An 18,155-nucleotide genomic window follows, 5' to 3' on the forward strand; every position below is an offset into this window, starting at 1 on the left:
AAAAAAAAAAAAATTAATTAATAAATGTTAATATGCAACCTTAACATTCGCACCGCTTTTAGGCGACTCCGGGCTACGGTTTGATGCGGTTTCGGAACCGTTTCCAGGCCCTGCCCCTACAGCATAGTCAAGTGAATCGAAACACCAAACCAAAACGAAACGAAAGGCAAAACTAAGAAGCAGAGAGTAAAAAAAAAAAAAAACTACAACAAAAGCATTTAATTAATGCATAGTTAATATTAATTTACCGAAGAAACAACAAAAAATATATATATTGTTCAATATATACAAATAATAATAATTAATTTATGTTGTTGGCATTTCGTTTTCACGGCCAAATTGCATTCGTATGTTGTGTTTGTTGCTTTTAAACCAAACAATACGGTGTATATGCATAACCATAATCGTTGGATCGCTTGGGGTCGCCAAAGCCGTTGCCTTTGTTAATGCCCCACTAATTGGCCAAGTACTACTCTGCACAGTTACAGTTGCTTGGCCAGCTGCCAATTATGATTATGTCATGTCTTTAAACAATGTTTAGTCTGGTTTTGGGCCATGTTTCTTTGGCTCTTGGCTCTGCTTTAGTTTCCGTGAGCTTACAGGGTATTTGCTAGTCCTAGTTGCGAACAGTTGCTGGCACAATTTGGGCATGGAATCAGAATTGTCATCAGTCTCGCTAAGTGAACTGTTTTATTCCAACTAAAACGAAAATAACAACAACATCAACAAAATATAACCTCAGCTGTTTGCTTTGTGTGCAATTTCTCATTATTATTATATTTTCTTTGTTGAACTGCTGCGTGCTGTTAATGAGCCAGGCCCAGACCCAGACCCAGACCCAGTCCCAGTCCCGGTACCAGGCTTGCCATATAAACAGACCTATTTTTCTCCGAGCTCTCTGCTCTCTTGGCTCAGAAAAACGGCAAAGATTGTAGATACATAATCTATTTAATCTTACCGTATGCCCTGATTTTTGATATACAAGTATGTAATTATAAAAGCTACTCAAGGAGACACTTTTGTGTACGTATATTTCATCAGCTCAGCTGGTTTTGTTTTATTTTTTTTTTGTTCGTTTCTTATAAAAGCGAATTGTATGACTTCAGGAACTTTCCACTGGAAAGCCGCTCAAGATAAACACTTGGTTTTTATTTAAAAAATATTAACCTTATATTTCCAATTACTTAATATTAAACTCAAGCAACGATTGTTATGAGCTGCCAAAAGACATAACTTATGATTATGCCGTAAAAAGTATTAAATTATCGACATGCACTTGAGCTTTTTATTTAGTCAAAAGAAATCAAAGTGTTTTTTATGGACTACTGGCCAAAAGATGCGTTTCCTTTGCACAATCTGCACACTTTGCTTAAAGTACGATTAGATAGTTCTGTGCATATTTGACAAGATAAGATTTATATACATGCACAAGTTGACGTAGATGTTGACTTATTGCAAATCTTTCACACGACGAGGAACCTTCATATATTTGTATCAATTTATGGAATATTTTTGGCTTTTTGACATGCTATGTTAACTTGAAGCCTTAATTTTTAACTGAAACAAATCGTATTCGCATGTGAGATCATAAAAAAAAAAGAAATTAACACGCACAAACATATTTCTTGGCCAACAGCTGCCATAGGCGTAATATTAGTCAGGGGAGTAAGAAGAGTAAGAACCATGATGGATTGATGACCCTTCACATAAGTGCTGGGTATAATTGTATTCATTTCGGCTGTGTATACAGGCGGGCATGCAATTTTATTTTGTTTTATGGCTTTTTATTTTATTTATTTTTTTTTGTCAAGTTGAATGACATTTGATACAGTTCCAGTTCGGTTTTATATTAACATTTTTTGCTTATATGTGTATTTGGGCCGACTTGTTGCATTTAACACTTTTTCTCAGGCCGATGACGTAGTTAATGCCAAACAATTGTTTGTTTAGAGCCAGCCAATTTTGTTTTCTTTGCTTTTATTGTTAACATTTTGTTGTTGTTGCCTTTTACTTGGCTTCAACTCAGTCGATTCATTCATTAAAATACGTCGCTGGCTTCATAAATAAATCAACTTGAACAAATAGCGACGAAAAAAAAATAAATATACAATAAAAGAGCTCCATGGCTCAGAATCTGAGGCAATTCACCTGCGTCATCAAATGCGTTACGACAAGAGTCTTTTGAGTGTTTTATGTATGCATATATATATACACATATATATATATATATATAGATGTATAAGGTATTGATACCTGGTTCGCAAAGTGAAAACGAGTATATTGCTTTTACGCAGTGTCCGCCTTGTTGGCTGCTCGTCTGTTCGTATGGACGCAGTTTTTTCCATAACTTAAGACTTGAAACTTGGAACATATACTCGTGTATATCCGGTTCAGACATACTGTTGAAATTCACACTTATCCGTAAGACTCCCTCAGCTAGAGTCACCAAATTTGACTACTGATGAGCTCCCCCAATGTTTGAGTCAAATATATTGTTGCCAGGCAAAGTCCGCACCCACCAATTGCCTCAAATGCGAGCTTCTAAGGAAATAGTTTGACAGTCACTTGTAGTTACAGTCTTAGAGTCACCAGTGATATAAGCAATAAGACTCTTTTTGACTGTTTTGTTCGGTATTTACACTGAATTGCTCAGACGGTTGCACTCGACTGCAAGGCTCTTACTTATCTTGTGGTTGTTGTTGCTTCGTTTTGGTATTTGTATACAAGTAGCATATAGTAGTAAATACGAGAAACAGTCAAAAACTTGTTGTCAAATAAATTGCAATAAAGTTAAGTGAATTTAAATTGAATACCCAAACAGACAGAGCTCACACAAATTTCAATAGAAAGGCTTTTTGTGTGCAAGGCGTCAAGAATAATATAAGCATAAAATATATTATTATGTAAATATGTGTAGATTTTCAATTAGCATATCAGTCACATCTAATCCCTGGCCAATAGTGTGTCCAGCGACTGCCTCTCAGCAACAGTGCGTACCCGCAATTTGGCCATCTGGTCGCAATTATTATCTATCCCGATCAGATTTACGTGGAATTATTTAAAGTTCGTTTACATTGAAGTCCAAATGCAAAATCCAAAATTAATTTTAACATTCAAATTAGTTCAACTGTGCGAAACAGGCGGCCCCTCTCCATATGCAACACAGCTGCCCCACTGAACTCAGCTGAACTGAACTGTTGCCGCTTCACGTGTTTGGGGTAGCTCTTGAATTTGCATATTGTGCAGGTTTATATCAATGAAATATTACGTATACGACATGTTGGTCACACGCTTTTATGCCTCAGCTCGTGAGCAGCTGCCGATCTAGCAAAGATAACTACCTGTGGTACGCCGGAGCTTATGTCGATTATTATACAAATGACAATTGCATTGTAATTAATTCTATATTACAGTTAGACGAGTAATCGACTTGAATTACTTAACACGCGTAATCAATGCATGAATCAATCAATTACTCATTCCGAATGTGAAACATCCATCATTGATAAACATAATGTAATGATATTGAACTATATTTGTTAAAAGGATATTTATGCAATGCATTTTGTTAACTGTTTGCTCTGCAGCTTAGATAACTATGAGCTACACTCTGGCAGTTATATAGATATAGATATTGACTTGCTTTTCGACTCCTTGTGCCTTGCTGGATTACCTATACATATATCATCACATTATGTATGCTATTCTTATATTCGACCAAACAATTCGCTCATGCGACTTGACTCTCTCTCTCTCTTTCTTTCTGTCTCTCTCTCTCTACAGTTAGATTCGATTAGTATTCGCTTTTTGCCATAGACCGAAACGTTTTACTGCCAACTCACAGAGTTGACATAACTACAAGTGAACTTTTTAACTTGAGAACATCTTCTAGTTGTGTATTTACCACTCAAGCCTTCTGTTACATGTTTAATTTGCGCAATTTAAAATAATTCAAAGCCAAGAGTTTTTTTGCGCGACAAGAAGATTGCGGCGTCAAGCCAAAGCGTTTGAGCCTGGGAACTATGTGCTTATACGATATATCTATATAGTATATATACACATATCTGGATATTGTGAGACTTGAATCTGGCGACAACGTTGCAGCTTAATCACAATAAATGAAAATAAATAGAAATTAACAAACAGCGCACATTTAGCTCACGTTTTCTAAATTAATGTCAGCCAGTGAGACGACGGGCTTCCTGGGGTTAAACGGATAGCTGCGCGTATTGTGTGGCCCATGCGACCAATTATACGACAACCCATGCTACATATCATAGTGTTGAAAAATATTTTATATATATCAGATATATCTTGTATATAGATATATATATTATATTTGAAATAAATGTATGGCCATTCTTGCAGCAGTTACTTGGGTATGCCATGTATATATCTATATGTATATGTATATATATATATATATATATATCTATATTTCTATGCATATATAAAAAACCCATTAAAAATTAGGCAAATTGCTTGTACTTTTGATAAATCGGGGCGTGTTTCAAGTTCGGCTGCAATTTCTGTACGTCAATCGTGTGTTAGTTGCCATTTGCGAACATTTGTAATCTAATCGACGCGGATGATAAACAAATAATCGAATGCCAACTGAATTTCTATGGGTTGTTAGCCGTGTTTCGGCTTCTTTATTTAGTATGCCTCTAGCGTGATAAAATCTTTGTACTTCGATCTGATGGTACTAATAAAAAAACAATCTGAATAGATACGACCTTCAAATTGGGTAGAATAAATCAAAGTTTAATCTCATTGCTTGAATTTAGACGATTTTAATTGATTTAATTACTTATTCTCTTTTCGAAATAAATATTGTTATATATTAATATGGAATTTTGTATGAGTACCATCTATTGGGCTTTAATCACATTCCAAAGACCCGTACGAACACGTGCAGAGTTTTTATCCAGATGTTCCATGGAACTGGCATTCCCGAACTTGAAAACAGTTAAACCATTTGCAAAACTTTTGCTATTTGAAGAATCAATTAAAAAACAAACCACAAAAAATGATGTTGGACGGATAAATCCTTTAAATGCAGAAAATTAAATATATATCTTTCAAGTGCGTTGATTTTTGTGTTTGTTTCGATTAGAGGCCAGCAGTGAGGTTTTTGATCTTAATTTGAGTATAGAAAGAATAAGGTATAATAAATATATTATAAATAGAATACGCGAATGTGTTAGAACATTAAGCATTTTATATGATATAAGTTACAGATGTAGTTTAAAGGAAAGACTTTAAAACCCATCGACGTATGTCAGCCATAAATATTAGTCGAATTTCATGCCCTTAGGCTCTTTCAGCTCTTCCGCATTTGTACAGACAGACAGGGCTAGATATATTTGCAGCACAATGTACAGGGTATATAACAAGATTAATTTGACAAGTAAAACAAATATTAGATATTAAGACGCAAAGCTAATTCATTATTAAGGCGGACTTTGCCTTCATATGCAAATATACATATTACTTTATTATATACATATATATATATATATATATATATATATATATTGTTTTTATACCCTTGTAGAGAATATTTTTGACTTTGTATTTTGAAAACAAAGCTCCATAGAAAGAATCGATCTGTATTTGCAAATTTAATGTCTTTTGAGATAGAGTACTTTGGTAAACCTCAGTATAGCTTCACAATTCTTCTCGCATATCAACATAAAGGGTATTTAAACTTAGTTGTGCCGAAAATAGTCGCTCTTATATGTTTTATATATGTGCTACTCGACTGGCTTAGCATTTTATGGCGCTATTGTGTCTAGCCGAAAAAAAGAAATTGTATTTGTATGCGTGACAGCGTTCGGCTGGGCAAAATAGTTATACAATTTTGCGTAGTAGTCAGCGCAAAAGTTCCGCATTTAAAATTGAATCTAAAGCCATTAAATTATGTGGCAGTTCAATTGAGAAAATAAAACAACAAAGTAAAAATCAATTTAGACAAAAAACAGCAACAAAATGAACTGCGATCGTTTGCTTGATTTACTCTTTAGTTCAGTTTTAGTGTAATTATGCAGTTTATCAGTTTTGAGTAATTAGGTACGTCAGTTAGTCAGTCAACCAGTCAGTCAGCCAGTCAGTCAGTCAGTCAGTCAGTTTTCTGTCTGTCTGTCTGCTGACTTTGAACTTGAATGTGGCTGTGTGTTCATTAAGCTAAATTTCTGTCGCGTCGTCTGAGCTGTCTTTAAAAAAGAAAAAACAAATCTGTAACCGTTCAACGGGCCGTATACGCGATGTGTAATGTGTGTAAAACGGTGCGTAATTTCATTTTTACTGCCATTCTTCGAAATGGCAACAAAAACGTAAATAAAATACAAAAAAACAATAACAATAACATAAATGTGCTTAAAATCAGTACACAACATTTTACAGTGTGTTCTGTTTTTGTTTTTTTTTTTTTTTTTAAATATTTTCCGTATAGCCGATAAGCTATTATAAAAAGAGCAAATAGAAAGAAAAAAGAAAAAAATACCATTGCAATGACAAGTATTTCCGAGCATTCTGAATTACCCGGAATGGCCAATAGTCCCGTGGCCAGTGCTGTCACTTCAATGTTGCCAAATTCAAGGTGATAAGAAATTTAATAGACTTCAGCATTAAGCAAGCCGATAAACGTACTTAAAGTCTTACTAATTGAAATATTATCGCGCTCAAGTGCCGAACACACACATACACACACACAATTACAAAACATTGCCTTTTTTGTAGTATTATTTATAAAAAGCTCAAAAGGTTTCTGGACTTTGGCTTTAATAAATTAAAAGGCTTCAATATGCTTGAAACCTGCCCCAGTTTATTTTCTTTTTCGAGGTAGATCTTGCGTACAGCATCCCATGTTAATTATGCATAGTAAAAAAAAAGATTTATTAATTTATATATTAATCACAATATATTGATTAATTAATTCATCAGCTCAAATAGTTATAAGCCGCTGTTAATTACACATGTTTGTGTCTACCATTAAAGAAGCCGTCTTTGAGTGTCTACTAATGCATCTCTTTTGCTTAGCGAGCAAGGGAGCGGAGGGAGGGAAGGAGGGGGGGCGGTTTTGGGGGAACAACACCCTTGTTATTTTCCCACTTCAATATCAAGCAACTAGTTAGTTATTTCCCAAAATTTATTAGCCAACAATACAAACTTAGTACATAAATCTTTTAAAAAAAATTAATAATAATAATAAGAATAAAAATTGCACGTGCCAGCATTTTTGTTTTTAACATTTATTATAAGTAAAGCAAATTGAAAAAATAAAATGCTATACACTGATTAGATTATGTTACTTTTCGGAACTTGTGTTTTCACCTGTTTTCCTTCTTTCTAACACACATGCGCAGTCATTGTCAGCTAACAATTGTTATTTATTATTGGAGTGTTTTTTTTTTTCTTTTAATATATTGATTGAAATCTTACAGGTTTCAATGTCTGTCGTGATTAATTTGTTTGCTTTCTGTTAAACATTATTGATGGGCTTCAAAATATTAAATATAATGCTACCATCAAAAAGTTAAACTATCTATTTGCTACTTGAGAAGCTGCATATTATACTGAGAATTTGATGGGCTCATAAACAATTGATCAAATGTAAGCCTATTAGAATTGCATTTTGCGTAAAAAATGATATTTTACTAACCAAAACCTTTTTGTCAAACTCTTTTCTGTACTCCTTTTTCCAATTAGTTTCTTGCCTCTGGCTTATCGTATGATATAAAAGTTAAAGATCCAAAAATGTGGTATGCAGATTATCGAATTTGTTTCTAATTTTGATTTATTGTATTTTGAAGATATTTGTATTATGTATATCTATCTTATCTTATCTTCTGTTGATATATTTATATATAAATATATATATATTTATATTTTTTATTGATTTGCGATCTCGAGACCGACTTTCGGATTGTCTTGATAAGTGTGGGCTCTGTTGTCGCAACAGCGATCGCTGGGATTCCAAATCTAATCGCATAAACTGTCAAATGTCCATAAACTTGAAAACGCGACACGCTTCAAAGACTGGCCAACAGTCGGCTGTGTGTTAGGTATTGGATTTTGGATTAGTTGGCAGTTCGCTTGGCAACTGGCTGGTTGTCTGTTGTTTGTTGTTTGCTGCTTGCTGCAGCTGCAAGTTTTTCACTTTAACACACATTCGGATGGCCAAAACTGGTTGCTTTTCAATGCGGCTGCTTAAATGTTTTCATTAATGCAAATGCAAAATGTGTGGGCTGCTAAACACGCTTCGATCAAAAACAGGTCCCTAACTTCCCAACAGTCGGCGAATTTTTGGAAACAAAAACGAAATATATATATATATATATATATAAATATATATTTACTAGCTGGTATTTCCCGACCTTTGCTTCAAGTTTGAAACATCCACCCATTTTGGCTTGCACAGAACAAAAATCCACATCTCCAAGTCTAAAGTTAAATTTTACACAAATACCTGCAAATGTGTTCGAAGTACCTCGAATATGGAACAAAAAATTCAAATTAACGTCTTCCGCTCATTTTAGTCTTGTGCTGCTTAAAAAAGAAAAACACTTGTTTAAACATCCTTTGACCCTCATTTTCTAGCCAAGAGAGATGGATGACATAGCAACATTATTGAGTATTACACAAGTGAAACAAATTAGTTCGCAACCCAAGTGGCGAAGTTATAAGATATAATTCCGCGCATAGATATGTCGTTTGGAATAATATACCAATTGTACCCGTAGGGATTAGCACTATCGATTGGCATTCAAGAAAATCAAAATCTAAATTTTGATAAAATTTAAGAAAAAACGGGTTCGTTTCGAAAATCAGAACTTTTTTGATGATTTATTTCAATAACTCGGGTAAATATCGTCCGATTTTGAAATGTTCTACCTTTTTAAATTCGTATGGATCCTTAATATGAATGCGTATATAAAATCGATGGGTTTAAAAGAGTTGTTGACCGAAAAACGATTCGCTTGTGTAGTCCACCTTTTTTGATGATGTCCAATTTTGGACTGATACGCGTTTTTGGCCACATTTAAGTTGCCGAAGATAATATAAACATGTTCGTCTTTAGTGGCTTTTGATAAATTTCTTTCAGCATGAGTACATATGTTGGGTTCGCAAATGTCTTCTTTGTTGTATTAAATATTTATTCACAATGTATAATACACATATACAAATAGTTCAGGTTTGTTTTTTAAGAGCCAATAGCTTGTGCCTTACGAGTTTGTTGTTTGTGCGGAAGTGGAAGATGTTTGGGCAGGTCAAAAACTAGAGCAAAAGTATTGCCGCAATGAATATCATTTTTAACTTTAATTTTTGTGTGTTTTTTACTATTGCCTTGTGTTGTGCAAAAAATATTCATTGATTTTCGAAACTGTCGTATATTTTTGTTTATAATATTTTATAATTCTACAACTTACAAATTCATTGAAACAAATACTAGAACGAGAACAACAATATATGAACGTTATATTGTTGCTTGCAGCCATATCAACGGTCCGGTGACTAAAGCTCTGTCCTTTTAGTCCTTCAAATATTTAATATCCGCCAACCCACACCCGCCTCGAAGAACAGGACGCACAATAACGAACTGGACACAGCACACAGGACGCCTTACCCTACACACACACCACACATACACACACACAGACTCACACACAAGTTAACACACACACTCAACGCACACACAACACACACACACAAGACAAACCCAACACACACTCACATACAATGTAAACCAAAGGGCTTTGGTTTTTTCAATAACATTTTTATTCAATTTATATTCCTTAAACATTTTCCAAAAAACTTTCAAAACTCCATAATCACAATAGACTCGCGCATTCATCAATAATTTATTAATTTATTTATTTAACCTTTGTAAAGGAAGTCAATAAAAATTGTGATATTTTCAATTTCGTTTAGTGATAGTTCCAATCGAGAACCTTTTGCACAATGCAAATATGCCAAAACTTTGAAGCAGCATAAAGAAAAAAAAAGCAGAAGCTCCCCAATACATATATACGCATAAATATATATATAATTGCACCCCAATTAGTTGCAAGTATTCTTGTTTTTTCTTGTTTAGTTTGAATTCTAGTTATCTAAATGAATTTCCATTGTGCAACTGAGAATACTCACAAAAACAACAACAATCAAATAAATACAGCTGCATTTTTGGCTTTGACTTAAGCTGTTGCTGCGCACGCTTTAGGCCCAGCTAGTAAAACAAGTAAAAAAAAAAAACAATAACACACACACACACACACAGACACACAACACTTACACTAACACACACACTAGCGATCAATGCAAAAATGTCGCAACCGAACGAACATCAAACAACACACATGCAACACAATCAAAATACAGACCATAGCACAGACAACAACCAGCACACCGCATTCCACACACCACCCAGCCCAACCATACCAAATGAGCTGAAGCAGAGACAGAAACCTGCGCTCTCACCGTTGAATGTGCGACGACTTTCCACATATGCCGCCCACAATGATGCCGCCGAATTTGGGGCTGATGATGGTGTCGCGCCGCCGTCATTGTCCACAACCATCGATATTAATACGAACAACAACAATTACCCTAACACCAACACCAATACCAACAACAACCAAAACAACAATAATAACAACAGCTACAATAACAACAATAACACATCATCAACGTCCTCACCATATGCCACGCCACCAATATACCAACAACAATTGTCAACAATGACCACAACAACACCGCTAGATGCGGCCTTGGATGATAAATACAAGTTATTTACCATCTACAATGGAAACGGTGAGTGACGACGACAAATCAGTTGGCAGCAGCAAACGGCAGCAGCATCGTCTCATCATCATCATTATCATTATCATTATCATCATCATTATCATTGCTGTATGTAGGCATTATAGATCAGTTGCCGATAACGATAACGATAACGATTACGATAGCGATAACTGTGCTGCTGCGTCAAGTGTGCTGGGTACTGAGTACGATTGCCCCGTTTCTCTCTTTTTTCTCCCCGCCATATCGGAGCTCTTCGGCTCTATTCTTTTATAAGCATATTTTCTATTTTCCTCTCTTTTGTTGTCTCTAACTCTCTTTCATCTATTTTAAGCATTTTATACTATAATTGCTTAGTTTATATAGTCCTTATTTAAGCCATGCAGAGTCTTGATAGTTTTTTATATATTCATATGCATACTTATCTACATACCCATCGTCCGACTGTCTAGCATATCGAGCTATAAGTATTTCTTACTGCTATCTAAATCAGAACATGGTAACTTATAGCAGTTCGTAGAATTTTATTTATCAGCCAAATTTGACTTAAGCTTAGGCTAGATTAGACTGACAGACTAGCCACATAGTACTCTGAAGCGAGCCAGTTAGTTCAAGAATAATATAATGAATAGATTACATTTGATATTCTCTTAATATATTTTAATTTTAATTTTAAAACTTACAGCCTAAACAGAATGCTATGTTTATATGCACTATTTAATCGTGTCCCTTAAATACTTTATCTCGATTTTCAAAAATCAAATATGTAGATTTATTTAGTATAGCTTAAGCCCCAGTCAGTTTGATATACCTACTTTTAATAGCTTGAAATTTCAATATAAATACAAACATTAAGTTCAAAAGAAACACATATTTGATAATTAGGTAAAAACATAGTCTCAAAACTTTGAACAACTTTTAGCAATGAAAATTCAATTTGTTTTGTTTTTAATCTTAAAGCTTAAGTTAAACATTTTTTTCTATATATATATATATATATTTTTTTTTAATTTTATATTTTAACTGAAAAAAAGCAAGAATCATAAATGAAATTTTAGGACTAGTTTAGTAAGTTTAGTTTCAGTTTAGTTTTAATCTAATTGGATGTGTGGCTTACGTCTTATAAGACTTTTAACATGATATGACTACAAATAGAACTGAGTAGCTATTATGAATACTCTGTAAGGGCATTAACAGCTTCGGTCTTACCGATCTTACATTTTCTACAATCTATTGCAATGCTTATGCATAATTTCTTTCAAAATGTTTAAACTAATGTCGCATCATAATAGACACACACGCACACACACACATACACTCAATTACACAATTAACATAGAGCACAGCAACAATTACACTAACCAACATTGTATGATAACTCGATGTATTTTAATAGATTATTCAAAGGAGCATCAATTAAAATTTTGCGCCAGAGATTTTTTCATTTGATGTATTTTTTTTTTTTTGTATTTGGTTTTATTATATTGTCTTATTTTACAATCGCACAATCGCAATTCGTATGCATGTTTATAATAGATGATAAACACATAAAATCTTTAATTATTATTGCATGCTATTTGTTGCTGTAGTTGTTTGTTTGTTTTGTTGTCTGCGCTTTTATGGACGAACGATTTGTAATTTATTAACTTGGCGCAAACAAAAAAAAAAAAAAAACAAAAAAAAAACAACAACAACAATTGTTCTATTCACTTGGCAGCTAAAAACTCGTTTAACCGAGCAACAAAAAAAAACATAACATCAACAATCGCATTTTTAAACATATTTTTAGGGGATAGGGTATAGGGTAGCGCTTATAAGTAATGCTCGTCTTTTATTGTAATGGTAATTAATTGCCTTGCTAATTGCACAACGCTCTTGACTTTAGTTGCATGCCACACACGCACACACACATACACACACACACGTACACAGATACACAGTTAGAAACTGTAGCTAGATATCCCCTAACTAACTGCATATTTGTCTCTTTCCATTTCTGTTTCTTCCACCCCCATATTGCACAGACCCCGACAATGAGAAGTTGTCCGGCCTTCCACATTCGACAACTGGTTCACTAAGCTCAATCATCACGACGTCCATAGCATCCTCCGAACCGGATCCAGGTGCGGCGGGTGGCGGCGGCAACGGCGGCGGAGGAGGTGGAGGCGGAGGCGGACATGGCGGCTTAGGCGCCCTGGCAGCGGATGCATCCAGCATTGCTGGCATCAACGGCAGCTCCGAGGAGAAGTTGGCACTGAATCGACCCGGCATCAAACAAGAGAAATGGCAAACCATATTGCTGCAGGTGTCCATACCGTTTTTCCTGGCCGGCATTGGAACTATCGGAGCGGGCATTGTGCTTGGCCGCGTCGAGGTAAATATGTTGATAATTCCATTAAATCGACGCATTATCAAAATGTGCCGTGCTTCGGCACTGAGTGTCACGGCTTGGTTAATGGTTTGTAAGTTCGGTTCGTTGATTAGCTAATGGAAATCTCTTTCCCCCTCTCCACTCTCTCTACGCGCCCTCTCCCTCTCTCGCTCAATCTCTAAGTGAACTGATTAATCTCATAAATTGCCCCATTGACATTGCGCAAGTGCCGTGATGTAGATAAAAGAGGTGCGGACAATTAAAATGACACGCAAATTAAATTGTAAAATCTAATGACTGTTACTCCGTCGGCTCATTAAAATTACACATTACAAAGCAACAATCCGAATCAGACACAAGCTAAACAAATTTGTTTTCGTTACCATCCCCAGGCCTGAGAAAATTTGACAAAAGAAACACAGACACGACACCAGCTGCACTGCAGCAGTTTCTAAATCAGCATCTAATTAAATTAATTTTCAGCACTTGCAAACAATTTAACTTGACTACAATTCACTTACATTTAATTCTACAATCCCTGCCTATGCTCGATTTTAATGTTGATTCCCAATTGTCCTTAATTAGACGCAAAATCATCAGCTGCGCAAAAGAAAGTTGTTCAAATTGAGTCCAAATAGAAGTAAATGAATAAAGATTCGATTCTTGAAGACTCCTTGAATGGGCCATAAACGGTTCTTATAGATTTTATATTTTTTTAATTAAATAGCTAAATTTGAATACTTACAAGGCTAAAGTCAAAAATATTTTGTTCATATTTACACCCCGAAAATAACACTGCAAAGTCTCAGCTTGAGTCTCACTTGATAATCAAAAAGTCGAGAAGGCATTTATTCGCCTATTCTACATCTTTTTTAACCATTTTCTTGGAAATTGCATAATAGGAATAGGCTTCATATAGACTTTTTATAAAACGACTCTAAAATCCAAGCAAAAGTTGAATGATTTAGTTAGATCAATAACACCTTAAAGGTTCATGAGCTCTCTGGGGAAGACAATAACTCAGCTTAAATCCGATGCCAATAAATAATTATATATATATATACATTTCTTTATAAGGTTCGACATGAATATCTTATGAATATGTATACATATGAGCCAAAAAAAAAAAATAACGTTCAGCACTTAATAAATATTTATTTGGCCGCTAATTAGCCTAAAAATTCTGGTATAAGCTTACCGCTGGTCCAGTTACAGGCGGCATATACCCAACTCGAGCTTCCAGCAAAATATGATAAAAGACGAACCGAACTGATACCAGAAAAAAAAAAAATAATATATATAGCATGTGTATATGTATATATAACCTGGGCCAGCCTTGCCTGATTTGATAATGACGTCACAATCAGATTTATAATCGCTATTTATGTGTAGCCATAAATCGCGGCCAATGCATTATACTTTATGATGGCTACTTTATATTAGGCAACCAACTAATTTATATGGTGCTTTGTGATCGCAGAAATGGTACGTCTTCAAGAATGTTAGCGAGCTGTTCATACTGGTGCCGGCGCTGCTTGGCCTAAAAGGTAATCTGGACATGTGCCTCGCCTCTCGACTCTCAACGCAGGTCAATTTGGGCAATATGACAGCGCGATCGAATGTGATACGGATGATTGTCGGAAACATTGCATTGGTGCAGGTGCAGGCAACAGTTGCTTCCTTTCTGGTTGCCATGTTTGCCACAAGTGTGGGCGCAGCCATGACCGGTAACTTTTACTTTGAGAATGTGATGCTGTTGACCGCATCGGCCATGTTTACGGCGACCTCGTCGTGTTTTGTCCTGGGTAAGCTTAACATGCTGAGTCCAAACTTTTGCCTTGTTTAACATATATATTTTAATGACATTGCAGATTTTGTGCTGGTGGCTGTGATTCTATTCTCCCAAAAGTATCGCCTAAATCCGGACAACCTGGCCACGCCGCTGGCTGCCTCTATTGGTGATGTTGTCTCGATCAGTTTGCTGTCTTTCATTGCCTCGCTACTCTATGAGAATATAAGTATGTTGCCCCCACTCTCTTCTATAAAGCTGCTAAAGCACTTGCTCTAACGTCTTCTCTCCGCTGCAGAGACCCATTTGTGGATCACTTTCATTGTGGTTACCTGCTATCTGATACTGCTGCCCATGTGGGTCGTCATTGTGCTGAAAAATGAGTATACACGGCCGGTGTTAAAGAGCGGTTGGGTTCCAGTGCTATCAGCGCTCTGCATCAGCGGGTAAGATCTATCTACATTTCTAAATATCATCTTCTCACTCGCATTCAGTCACTCAGTCTGTTGTGAAGTGCACTTGGTTCTTGGGTGCTTGGTGCTTGCCGCCTGAATTGGGCCGTGATAAGCACAATTTGAGCTTCTATTTCTATACTTTGTAATTTGTGCCAATTCATGTTCAGCATGCGGCATTAGGTGTGCTAAATTTGGCAACACTTTTTGATTGATCGCTTTATTTTATTTTTATTTGTTTCTCATTATTTATAAGGCTGCAAATCGCCAGCTTAGCCAATGTCCATTGTTTTTTGTTGTCCTTGACTCGCAACGTGGCGGTCAGCGCGGCCCAGTTTTGGCCAAACTTGGTTTATTTATAGACAACACGGGTATTAATACACCTATATTATATAAGCATATATTATTAACGATTTTATAAATTATCGGGCATTTAATGCTTAGTTTTAATAGGTTTAATGACTTGTATGCTACTTGAGGTTGTCTAGACGGTTTCAAACTTGAGATAAAAGACATGCCAAGTCACCTTTAAATAGTGATATGCTCCTTGGGGTTCGGGCTGAGATTGTTGCATGGGAAAGACCAAAATTTAAATTTAATCAGTAATTGAGAGCTCTGAGCTCATTATATATATTTATATGGCTTATATCTATAATGTGCAGAGTTTTTTCAGATTCTTAGCAGAGAATTGAACAGATCTTACATGCTTACGTAGAGCTTTAATAATCTTAAAAACCGTTGTTTCTTTTTATTTACATTTTGCAGGCTCGGTGGTCTCGTATTGGACGCCGCTGTGGAGGTCTTCACAGGTTTTGTGGTCTTCCAGCCGATTATTAACGGCATTGGCGGCAATCTGGTGTCAGTGCAGGCCAGCAAAATATCCACAATGCTGCATCAAAGCTCAATTATTGGCATTATACCACCGCACACAAAGATCGTCGAGTGGCCGTGGCGAGCACTCTTCAAGGGCGGTAAGTTGGCCAGCACACAACTCTATGCAACTATGTTTGCTAAATTATACTTATTCAATTTTACGCACAGTGCCCTATGCTAAGACGGCACGCATTCTCATCGCCATGTCCATACCCGGCAATATATTGTTCATCTTTGCGGCCGATTATATAAACATGAGCACGACTACCGTAACGTGGGTATTTATGTTATCCTATTTGATCGCCAGTTTGATACAGGTAAGTTTGAGTAGTCTCCTTTAAAAGAACTTAACTAAACTATTTTTATATATTGCCAACAGGTGATGATGTTGCTCTACATTGCGCATATCATTGTGCACGCAATGTGGAAATGGAAGATCGATCCGGACAATTCGGCTATACCATATCTGACAGCGCTTGGTGATCTACTGGGTAGCAGCTTGCTGGCTGTCGCCTGGCTTTTTACGATGTCGGTGAACAAACAATATGGCTCCAATTTGGACACACTGAATGCGCCCAACTAGCGACAAAGCCAACATACATAATTTAGCTGTGGGGCCGCATCGTTTTCGATGGTGCCCAGTTTCTTAGTTAGCACGCAATAGGATAATGATAATTGAGAATGATATGAAATTGCAGATGCAGCAACATAATACAAAGAACTGTAACGTACCTAAATTCTAACATAGAAACTGAACGTATATACATGTCTGCATACACAAAGATAAACACCAAAACCACACACATAATACAATACACAAAACAAAAAAACAAAAAAAAGAAGAAAAACAACAACAACACTAGACTACATCAAACCCAAAACAAATAGACAAAAGACCTATGCAAATATTTTTAAAATATTTCGAATGTTGAGGATGATTCCCCTTTTTTGTAGCTTTCACATGGCTTTTGCTTGTGTTCCTTTGCTCTACCAAGATATTATGTACCGAGTATATTGTAAATTTTGAAGGTCTGCCCTGTGTTGGCTTGGTCAGCCACATGGCAGGACGCTGCGTAATATTTTTTAAGGCTTTTAGGACAATATTATACATATATAAATAAGCTTCTCCAAAACGAGAGAAGCAAAGTTCATACAATAGTGTAAAACATCAAACCAAACAATATAGGAATTTTCATTTTTATTGTTTGTGTTCTGATGGTGCCTAGTTTTCTTTAAGCATCTAAACTATATAAATTGTACACTAAAATAGTCTTTAATATGGCCTACTTAATTTTTATATGATACAATTTATAGTATTAGCGCAGATTTGATTTTTGCAAGTCTCGCTTTATTGTTTTAAACATGTGTTTTTTCCCCTTATATAAGCAATCCATTTTTTTTTTTGCTATGCGCACCTCCCAAAAACAACAATAAAACCATATTATTATTTATTGCCCCTGTTAAAAAGCATAGGTGTATATTATTTTTTTTTTTTATTTGTAAAAAATATTTTAAGTTGAACACATTTGTGTATTTGTATGTATTGAAAATTAAGAATGTAAAATTATAATGTATCTAATTATTATATTGTTTGTGCGTTATGTGAAGCGAACAGGGAAAGATGAGACGTTCTGAAAGGAAATGTGATCGATATTTAATTAAAATAATAATTATAAATTAATGTAATACATAAAAATAGCATGATTATTGTCCAACGAACGAAACAATAATTAAAATTATTTAATATGTTGGAATAAACGAAAGAACGACATTAACAAAAAGTGCATTTTATTTTATAACGGCCCAAAATTTAAACAGGGCGCGCCATTTTTAGAGAATATCGGTTTTTGTACACCCTAATTTGCAACTT

The 18,155-nt window shown here is 35.4% G+C and overlaps 1 protein-coding gene across 3 annotated transcripts in view; it reads left to right on the forward strand.

The window, feature by feature from the left end:
- LOC115771305 (solute carrier family 41 member 2) overlaps nucleotides 1-17,973 on the forward strand; it is a 32,322-nt gene extending 14,349 nt beyond the window's left edge. For 2 of the 3 annotated variants that reach the window (XM_030716944.1, XM_030716943.1), the window contains exons 2-8: nucleotides 12,825-13,174; nucleotides 14,652-14,976; nucleotides 15,043-15,189; nucleotides 15,259-15,406; nucleotides 16,178-16,383; nucleotides 16,454-16,602; nucleotides 16,665-17,973. In XM_030716944.1, coding sequence (XP_030572804.1) covers nucleotides 12,825-13,174; nucleotides 14,652-14,976; nucleotides 15,043-15,189; nucleotides 15,259-15,406; nucleotides 16,178-16,383; nucleotides 16,454-16,602; nucleotides 16,665-16,868 — 1,529 coding nt within the window. In that variant the 3' untranslated portion in view covers nucleotides 16,869-17,973. Of the gene's footprint in view, nucleotides 1-9,682; nucleotides 10,813-12,824; nucleotides 13,175-14,651; nucleotides 14,977-15,042; nucleotides 15,190-15,258; nucleotides 15,407-16,177; nucleotides 16,384-16,453; nucleotides 16,603-16,664 lie in introns of those variants that run through there. The other variant, XM_030716942.1, reaches the window with a different exon arrangement.
- Nucleotides 17,974-18,155: the final 182 nt, after the last annotated feature.

This window comes from Drosophila novamexicana, unplaced genomic scaffold (assembly GCF_003285875.2).
Source record: "Drosophila novamexicana strain 15010-1031.04,08,12 unplaced genomic scaffold, DnovRS2.1 tig00000068-arrow-arrow-pilon, whole genome shotgun sequence".
NCBI lineage: Eukaryota > Metazoa > Arthropoda > Insecta > Diptera > Drosophilidae > Drosophila > Drosophila novamexicana.